Here is a 10,000-nt window from a genome sequence, read left to right on the forward strand (position 1 = left end):
CGGCTGCGCTTGGATCCCTCCCTTTATATTTTCACGGGAGTGCGTCCGGTGCTCTGAAACACAGGCACACTGGAGGACGCTACCGTCAACACATTCTAAAGAGGCACCGTGCACTTTTTTCAGCCTTATCAAAATCTGGGAGCGGTGATTACAGAAAAACACAGACAACGGGACAAGCTGTTTTGACTACTGAGTAGAAAGGACGTGCATCTGTCCGACTACAGACCTCGCTGCTGTGATGGACTTTTGATTGCAACGAGCTGAAGAAATTACAGCGAATTGAAGGACTTTCTTTTGGGGCACTGGTATTCAGAAGGCTGATGATTTAATACGGTGACCTCATTGCGCATGTGCCCCGAGCACAAATAACAAGCGTGTTTGTTATTTTTTACACTTAATATACTGTTTTTTTCCCTTAGTAGTTTTCTTTCTTTCTTAAAATTGGCTCCCGTACAAACAGCCGCGTTGGATCCCTCGGGTTACTGCGAGACTCCGGTATATAATCCGGATCTCTGCCCAAACATGATAGCAGCCCAAGCTAAACTGGTGTACCATCTCAACAAATACTACCAGGAGAAATGCCAGTCGCGCAAGGCATCAGTCTCCAAGACCATCCGAGAGGTGTGTAAGGTAGTGTCGGATGTCCTGAAAGAGGTGGAGGTCCAGGAGCCCAGGTTCATCAGCTCCCTGAGCGAGATGGATAACCGCTTCGAGGGCCTGGAAGTGATCTCCCCGACAGAGTTCGAAGTTGTCCTCTATCTTAACCAAATGGGGGTGTTCAACTTTGTCGACGACGGCTCTCTTCCGGGCTGCGCCGTGCTCAAACTGAGCGACGGCCGAAAGAGGAGCATGTCCCTCTGGGTCGAGTTCATCACTGCATCCGGCTACCTCTCTGCGCGCAAGATTCGCTCCCGCTTCCAAACACTCGTGGCCCAGGCCGTCGATAAGTGCAGCTACAGAGATGTGGTCAAGATGGTCGCGGACACGAGCGAGGTGAAGTTACGCATCAGAGACAGATACGTGGTGCAGATTACCCCGGCTTTCAAGTGCACGGGGATATGGCCACGCAGCGCGGCACACTGGCCCTTGCCACACATACCCTGGCCCGGCCCTAACCGAGTGGCAGAGGTGAAAGCAGAGGGCTTCAACCTCCTCTCCAAGGAATGTTACTCGTTAAACGGCAAGCAGAGCTCGGCTGAGAGCGACGCCTGGGTCTTGCAATTTGCAGAGGCCGAAAACCGCCTCCTCTTGGGAGGCTGCCGAAAGAAATGCCTGTCGGTCCTGAAAACACTGCGTGACCGTCACCTTGAACTCCCCGGTATGCCTCTAAACAACTACCACATGAAGACTTTGGTCTCGTACGAGTGCGAGAAACATCCCCGGGAATCGGACTGGGACGAAAACTGTCTCGGGGACAGGCTGAATGGGATTTTATTGCAACTGATTTCGTGTTTGCAGTGCAGGAGATGCCCTCATTACTTCCTACCTAACTTAGACCTTTTCCAAGGAAAACCGCATTCCGCCCTGGAAAACGCGGCCAAACAGACTTGGCGACTGGCAAGAGAAATTCTAACCAACCCTAAAAGCTTGGAGAAACTCTGAGGTAAAACAATAACAGCAAAAAATATCACAATGTTTGTACAAATACATGTGCACTATGTGTGGACTTACACTATAGTCCAGAGGCCTAGACGAAGTTTATCATGGACTACACAAGGATAAGTTCAGTCTTATCCACCGTCTTACATGTGCATTCATTGGCCTAACACCATGGGAAACAATTATTTTACACACGTCTTCGACAATAATTTTCATGCTACAAAATTTCTGTCATGGCCTTATAATTTGTGACGCCATGTTTTGGACGCAAAATGCATCAACAATCAAATTTGGAGCAAATATGTCATTGCTATTTCTACAGCCCATGCCCTGAATAACGGTTTCTGCTTCCATGCTTTTAAATAAAGCCAGTGTTGAGCCTTTGACAAACCCCGTAACTGTACATTTTTATACTGTAAATAGGCAACATACATTCATAGATTGTGATTCCAGTGGTCTGAAAAAAAATTGTGAATGTGTTTTTTTCTGTGACGCGTAAAATAGAGTTCAGTTCCACCTGTTTAAGGATAACGCCTGATTTGTTCCCCCTAATACAGAAAACATTTAAGCAATGCATCCAAGCTAGTTTATCAGTGTCAGTGGAACGTTTTTATTTCTTATTTTTTTAAGTTTACATTTGATGGTACGTATGTGTTACATTTTGAAACATTCCATAAATATACTTGAAGCATTATTTAATCTATACCCGATCATTTTGTTTATACCTTGTCTTCATGATTACAAAAAAAGCTGAAAATAAGGAAGTATATATAAAAGATACCCGAGAAAAAAATGCACTTAAAATACACTGGAATATCATTTTTGTGAGTTGATTTACTTTTTTTTATTTCTGTCTCTGAATTTATTTAAAGAGTTAATAAAAAACAGTCATAATTGTGTCCTAAGATTGGTTCGTGAAATTTTGTATTTATGTTAAAATAACATCTAGGATTAGGACAAGGCCTGCGCTTATGGGTAGTTCCTGAACTGTCAACAGTGTGTGTGTGTGTGTGTGTGTGTGTGTGTGAGAGAGGCCTAGATGCAAAGAAAATAATAATGCCGAATTGCGCAGGTGTTTTGAATCACACGGCCTGTCCCCGTCAGCAGCACGTTGAGGTGCCAATAAAACCTTGAACTGTGAACCTTAAGCACGATATGTACACGCTATTAAGATAACTTAAAGCAGAGCTATTTGTGTAAGAGACGGATTTATTTTACAAAATGGATTTTATGGTAGGGTATGGGCCTATCCAGCAATAGGCTACTGCCAGCACACAGCATACCCAGCAATGCTGCGATTAAAATTGACTCAACACAAAAAATACTAAATAGACCCAAAGTTATTGGCCAAACATCCGGCAGATTTCCGCTTGGGCATTGCTGTTTTAAACACACTTGCGCTTAATTCCAGACAGCCTAAAACATTGATGATTTTATAATTTTAGGCACATCGGCTTTGTGTCTATTGATAAAAATTGTGTCTTTTTCATACACGTTATGAAAACGCGAGCATTTATTTTATGCTATATTTATATTATCTTGTTTTTTTGTCCACTCATTGCGTTTATAGACTATTGCAGCAAGTGCACACGTGCGCAGACAGACATCTAAACGTTTCTATCAGGCAGACAAAGGGGGGGGGGAGGCTACAGGTGTGTAATATGCTGTCAAAGGAGAGAGCAGCCCGTGGCAGCTTGTCACCATTAAACCAGAGATTTACAAACACTCTGCCCCACCTATGGAGACTGACCAATGTGTCAAAGAGGGCCTGCGAGGGCCACTGGATACGTTATGGTGTCCGCCGCCAACACGTGTGAGTTAGTGGAAATATAGTGCACGACCTTCACTGAAATATATGCATTTGCATTCTAAAAAACAAATGCATTTTATGAAAGCACTGGTAGATGTAGGCTTACTTCAACGCCTACCTCAACGTAAGGCCTACCATTTTTTGCAGTTCTATGAACAGGCGACATAGGCCTGTAGGCCTATGCCTATTACAAAAAAGGGTGATGTCCGCGCGCACGTAAACGTGGACAAGGTACTTACTTTGGAGTCGATCCGTTTGAAGGCGGGGTCATCCTCGTCAACCTCAAAATAGATCTCAGTGGTAGTGATGGAGAGTGTCCCTCGAGCCACGATCACCGGGGCAACGAGTTGAGCAGGGGTGCTGAGGACCACGGGGCCTGCAGGACACGAGAGGGCACGAGACAGGCCTATGAGCGTTCCGCTGGGCCAGAGAGCAGTAAATAGACATTCAGTACTCCATGTAGGCTATGGGATATTTATCAGTTTAATAAAATTGGCCAGGCTTCATCTGATGATTAATTATTCATGGCTTGGTTTTCGCCTATTGTTGCAACATCACAAATCAAGACGTATTGGGAAATGATCCATCTAGTGATTAACTCAGGAAAAATTGTATCGGTTGTTATTACTTTGTTATACGGGTGCTATTGGTTAAATCATTTACTGAGGCAAATGCAATGCTAAATAAAAAAAACGTTAAAGGGTAAATATTTCGTGATGAAACCAGGAAATATCAATTTAGGGTTTTTATTTACCCACAAAATGTAGGCCTATCGGTGCGATTGGTTCGTTTTGGCATTACGTTAATTTGTTGTTTGATCTGTGCGTAAAACCGTTTGTTGAACTATAGGCCTACAAGTAAGCACATTAAATGATAATAATAATAGGCATATATAGGGTAAATATCAACAAACAAATGCTAAAGCGGCGTTTTACTAAACTAGGGCCCCCAAATAATTTGACCATCAGCCTATGGCGAATCAAGCCATTCAAGCAGCCACGTCAAATCTGACATTAGGTTATGCCGAAGATGCTTAGGGTGGTTTTAAATCCTTGCATCAGCTGATTGTGCTCACATGCGAATGATGCCATGTGTCAGTCTGTCAATCAGTCTGCACCCATCCGTCTTTACCTCAGTGTATCCCCCTCTACCCCCACTACCCGCTCCCCTCCCAATAGTCGCCTCTCTCTCCATCCCCTGACTCGGCTAGGTCACATGGCACTGCTCGGCAGTGGACCCCCCTGAGCTGTGCTGTCTGAGCTATGCTGGCAACGTGAGCCGCTGGAACCGGGTGGATATTTATCGATCCCTTGAACTCCAAAGAGCCACTTTAATGTCTCATCAATCTTAATCTAGGCTCCTCAGCCAATTATGTCCGATACTGTTGCAAGATTACAAGTGGATTTTGGTTTCAATTCCCCGGGCTCTCCTTCACAGCAGCGAGCGAGTGAGCGCCACTTCGCCTGCAGAAACACAAGCCCTAAAGCGCTGCATACCCGCCATGTAGAATAGCCTACATTAGCTGAAAACACACAAGATCTTATCTCGGCGACATAAATGGGCATCAGGATGTAGTACAATATCGCCACTGCGTTTCAACACGTCGCGTAGAAACCAACTATTGGATAGGCCTAATCAGATTTACACTATTATCTTACATGGAACTCTGTGCCATGAAATAGGTCTAATAAGAAAAAAAATGAACACGGCATTGGCTCATGATATTGCGCCACAAATGTGCAACATTTTCTAGTTTCGCTTTTATGGATGCTGGTATGTGTTTCCGAGGCCAGGCCTCTATCGAAAAAAGCAAGTGACCTATTTCCCTATAACAGCCCAACGTGTCTGTCTTTTTCATGACAAAGCTAATCCGGCATCTCCACTGATTTCGAGAGCGGGTTAATGCGAGCGTTAGAAGCACATCTCTGTCAAGATGCGCTTAACCAGTCAATTATGGCGCTCCCCTCCCCGACAGCATAACACGATGCCGGGGGAGCAGGAGAGCTTGGTCTGCGCTGTGGCCCGGAGGTATACTTGGAACAGAAAGAGAAGATAGTGCATTAATCCACTCCAAGCAAGTGTGTGTGTGTGTGTGTGTGTGTGTGTGTGAGTGAGAGAGAGAGAGAGAGAGAGAGAGAGAGAGAGAGAGAGAGAGAGAGAGAGAGAGAGAGAGAGAGAGAGAGAGAGGATTAGGATGTAATCCCTAAAGGGATCCCCTCATAATTAGGATGTATGTTTAAAATATTTACATAGGCCACAATAAAATACTCCGGGTTTAACATGAGGGGCATTGTAATCTTGTAAAGCTCACTGCTATACCACTGTGTATTTAGAGCCGCAGTTAGCCATCTAAACTAGATACCCTGTAGCTTTGTGCGCAAGATAAGAATAATTTTACCGGAGGATATCAAACCAAAATGAAGCCTATTTCTCTATTGGGACATTATAATAAAAAAAACACAATTAATTCCTGGCTATTCTAAAACTGTAAATATTCTATTATTGTAAATATGTAAATAATCTATTATTATTATTATTATTATTATTATTATTATTATTATTATTATTATTATTATTATTATTCAACAGAATAGAGTAGAATAGAAATGTGGAGAAAATAATAGAAGCACTAAACGCATAAATGCCTTAAGGTTATACAAATCGGCGGGGCATGCCTCTCGTGAGAAGCGCGTTTGTGAAGACTTGTGCAGATTATTGTAGGCCTTCTAAACTGAAACAGGTGCCACCGTCAGTCCTTTTCGCTAAATCCTGCCCGCTACTCAAGCACACGCGGGCAGCTCTGGGGACTGACGTCAGCTGCTAAACGGGCTGGGTTCCTTGCATGCGCGCCGTTTCCTCGGTGATGTCACTGGCAGTGCAGCGCCAACCAGCGAGAGGCATGCTGGGAATGATCATAATTATGCTGCCAGCATATTGCATTGTGCCTGTTGTGTTTATACAGTGTGCATGTAGATGCAAGCTAGGAATAAATAGTCTAGTGTAAATTGGTGCAAAATTGTTTATCGCCAGGAAATTACACAATATTTGTATTTATTTCCTATTTCTCCCCCCCCCCCCATTTTGGGCAGAGTAGTCTAATTTAGGCTATTTGGGTATCCCCACAAACTATATTCATTGTTTTCAAATTGGATTCAAATGACCCCCGCAAATTATTAAGATATTTTCATTTGATATGCAACATGAAACATTTTCAACAGAAAATGCATTTACAAGCACAAACATATTAGCCTACAGAACATATCTCAAAACTCCCGTTGCTTGTTGTTGTCCAAAGCTATTACGATAGCTTTGATATTCTCAAAAAATGTGACTGAAGGGAGATATTCCTTTTACAAAAACATAATTTGTGTTCAAAAAGTGTTCAAAGTGTCTCAGTTAATTTGGGCCTCCATTAGTATCTTTAATCACCTTTTAGATGCGTACCCTACATTTTCTCAGATATGTATTAAGCAGAAATAGAAGTTCTGTTAAATTGCAACCCTAGTAGTAAGATCATGCGTAGTAGCAACTATGCAATATCACACTACTAGTGTTGTAATTACAGCCATAATAGTACTTCTACTTCAACGTCGGAAGCACATCTGCATTTTCTTACACATGTCCACGTTTAAACTGGAGTATAATGTGATCAAATGTTCTTTGGATGGAGCATAACAAATCTCCTTTAATGTTTATGTTATGCATTTCACATAGCACTGATGAAGTGCTTCTAGTGGACTTACAAATCATTCATATATTATATTATATTATATTATATTATATTATATTATATTATATTATATTATATTATATCATATTATATTATAAAGAATTAATACTGGCTTGTGTCAGCAAGAACATTTTACAGAACAGGTTATCCCTAAAACTGCAAACTCTACCTTTCTCTCAGTGTGTGTGTGTGTGTCTCTGTGTGTGTGTGTGTATGTGTGTGTGTGTGTGTGTGTGTGTGTGTGTGTGTGTGTGTGTGTGTGTGTGTGTGTGTGTGTGTGAGGAGAGAGAGAGAGAGAGAGAGAGAGAGAGAGAGAGAGAGAGAGAGAGAGAGAGAGAGAGAGAGAGAGAGAGAGAGAGAGAGAGAGTGAGAGTATGTGTCTAGCCCATCATGTGATATAACCCTGCTAAGCGGTGTGCAAAGCAAACAGCGAGGGGGGACGAGACGAGAGAGAGACACCTTAAGTCAGACAGGAGTAAAGACCTTTCTGCTCTCCTCTCCTTCGTCCCCCTCTCCTCTCCTCTTCTCTTCTCTTCTCTTCTCTTCTCTTCTCTTCTCTTCTCTTCTCTTCTCTTCTCTTCTCTTCTCTTCTCTTCTCTTCTCTTCTCTGCTCTGCTTTAACATGTATTCTCTCATTAACCCTCTCTGCTCTCTCTTGTCTCCCCTGTCTCCCCTCTCTGCCCCTCTCTCTCCTCACTCTCTATTTCCCGCTCACACACTCACACACTCAGGCAATGCATCGGAGAATGAGTGTGCGTGTGCAAGACAGTCAAGTGTGTGTGTGCTAGTGTGTACACATTTATATGCGTCTACTGTATGTGTGTTTGCATACAGATGCAAATGTGTGTGTGTGTGTGTGTGTGTGTGTGTGTGTGTGTGTGTGTGCGTGTGTGTGTGTGTGTGTGTGTGTGTGTGTGTGTGTGTGTGTGTGTGTGTGTGTGTGTGCGTGTGTGTGTGTGTGTGTGTGTGTGTGTGTGTGTGTGCGTGTGTGTGTGTGTGTGTGTATGTGTGTGTGTGTGTGTATGTGTGTGTGCGTGCATGCGCGCGTGCGTGCGTGCGTGTGCGTGAGCTGAGCTCTTTGACATGCCAACTGTGGAGGAGGAGCGATCCACTCAAGCTAGCCAGCGACAGGCTATAGGGTACAGTGTACAGGGAGGGTGCCAGGGGAGGGGTGGAGATACTCTACAGGCAGGGGTGGATGCCAGAGGCGACGCTAGGTTCAGTTGGGGCTGTACGTGAAATTTCAAAGGGGTGAACATTTGAAAGAAATTTGCCACTACTGTAGCAAAGTCTGAGCTGTCACCATCCAGGGGGCTTGGGGGCCCTAATATAAGCGGCTGCCTGCCTAGCCTGGTGACAAGATGCGCCTCTGGTAGCTACAGAGAGTGTGGATGGGGAGGGGTTTGGCTACAGGGAGAGAGGATGGGGAGGGGCATGGCTACAGGGTAGGGAGAGATGAGGCAGCTAATCGTCATGTCGTCGTCCTCTGCGGCAGAAGCAGCGCTGACAGGCTTTCATGGCTAATGCTACCCTTGCAGTCAGGCCCACCTCCACCTGCACCTCCACCACCTCCCCTCGTACCTCCTTTTGCAGGATCTCCACTTGACAGCTAGGTAGGCACACAGTCTACTCCACCCCATCCATCCACACTACGGCCAGGAAAGGCAAGGCAAGACCCTGCATCACCCACACACCCACCCAAACAGCCTGGTGTGGGACAGTACTCTGGGACAGTATACTGCCCTCCAAAGTGCGAAGTGCCTCTGTAAGGCAGAGTAGATATCAATTCCCCCTCCACCACGCTCACCCTCACCCCTGCCCTGCATTGGCTTGTATAGTATATAGTCAATGGCCGTGGCTAGCTGGGGCACAGGAAGACTTAAGTTGTAACCAGACATTTTCAAATACCTGGCAGCCAGGTAGGCTAGGCGCTGTCTACTCCACCCACCCCACCCAAATGACAGGGAGGAAAGCAGGCAAGACCCTGCCCCACGCACCCAAACAGCCTGATGTGGTAGAGTACTTATGACAGTATACTCAGAGAAAGTAGAGAGAGAGAGGTTCCATTGGCCCATTGTTTCCGGGTTCTATTATTGCAAGGGGGAGGGGGGAAATCCCCCTTTAGGCAGACCTAGGCAGACCTAAGGACTGTTCTATTCAATGCAAGGAGTATTATGGCACGCCCCTTTAGGCAGACCGGAACCTGGTCATGTTAGGTGCCCATAGCAACCTATTATGTTGGCATATCTCTATATACTTAAAGAATCTCTGGTATACTGCCCTCCAAAGGCAAAGTGCCTTTGTATGGTAGAGTAGCTCTTCATCCCCCTCCTCCACCCTCACCCCTGCCCTGCATTGGCTTGTATAATCAATGGCCATGGCTAGCTGGAGCACAGGCAAGATGATTTCAGAATGTAGTTAGGCTAATAGAATAGCGGCAGAGTATTTATTATGTTTGTTTGATAGGTTGCAAGCACAAAATTGGCATAGCGCATATTTTACTTGCTGTGATAAGCTAGGCCTACGCATATAATATCTAGCTTGAAGGTAAGGGACTGGGCAGTGTGAATGTTAAATATACATTTAATACATCCCAGATTTTGGGTTTACTGCAGTAAATTGACTACCCCCCCACACACACACTCCTCAGCTACCCCATAAAATACAAGGGGACTGTGCACAACCCACCACCTCAAACCCCCATATTGGTTTACAACAGCTAACGTACTTAGTGCCGTATAGATTTTTATGGTGTTATTGGACACACTAGTACCTTAGGAGTATACTGGCGGTCAAAGAGCTCTCTCTCTTTCTCTCTCTCTCTCTCTCTCTCTCTCTCTCTCTCTCTCTCTCTCTCTCTC

General features: G+C 44.7%; 2 protein-coding genes across 2 annotated transcripts in view; one reads left to right on the forward strand and one right to left on the reverse strand.

Moving 5' to 3' along the window:
* LOC134453571 (putative nucleotidyltransferase MAB21L1) overlaps window positions 1–2,873 on the forward strand; it is a 3,582-nt gene extending 709 nt beyond the window's left edge. The window contains exon 1 of the mRNA XM_063204348.1: window positions 1–2,873. This exon is cut by the window's left edge and continues 709 nt beyond it. Within this exon, the coding sequence (XP_063060418.1) occupies window positions 523–1,602 (1,080 nt within the window). The 5' untranslated portion in view covers window positions 1–522 and the 3' untranslated portion in view covers window positions 1,603–2,873.
* Window positions 1–10,000, reverse strand: part of LOC134454832 (neurobeachin-like) — a 716,394-nt gene that overhangs the window by 254,376 nt on the left and 452,018 nt on the right. The window contains exon 45 of the mRNA XM_063205991.1: window positions 3,649–3,785. Coding sequence (XP_063062061.1) covers window positions 3,649–3,785 — 137 coding nt within the window. The remainder of the gene's footprint in view (window positions 1–3,648; window positions 3,786–10,000) is intronic.

This window comes from Engraulis encrasicolus, chromosome 8 (assembly GCF_034702125.1).
Source record: "Engraulis encrasicolus isolate BLACKSEA-1 chromosome 8, IST_EnEncr_1.0, whole genome shotgun sequence".
Taxonomy (NCBI): domain Eukaryota; kingdom Metazoa; phylum Chordata; class Actinopteri; order Clupeiformes; family Engraulidae; genus Engraulis; species Engraulis encrasicolus.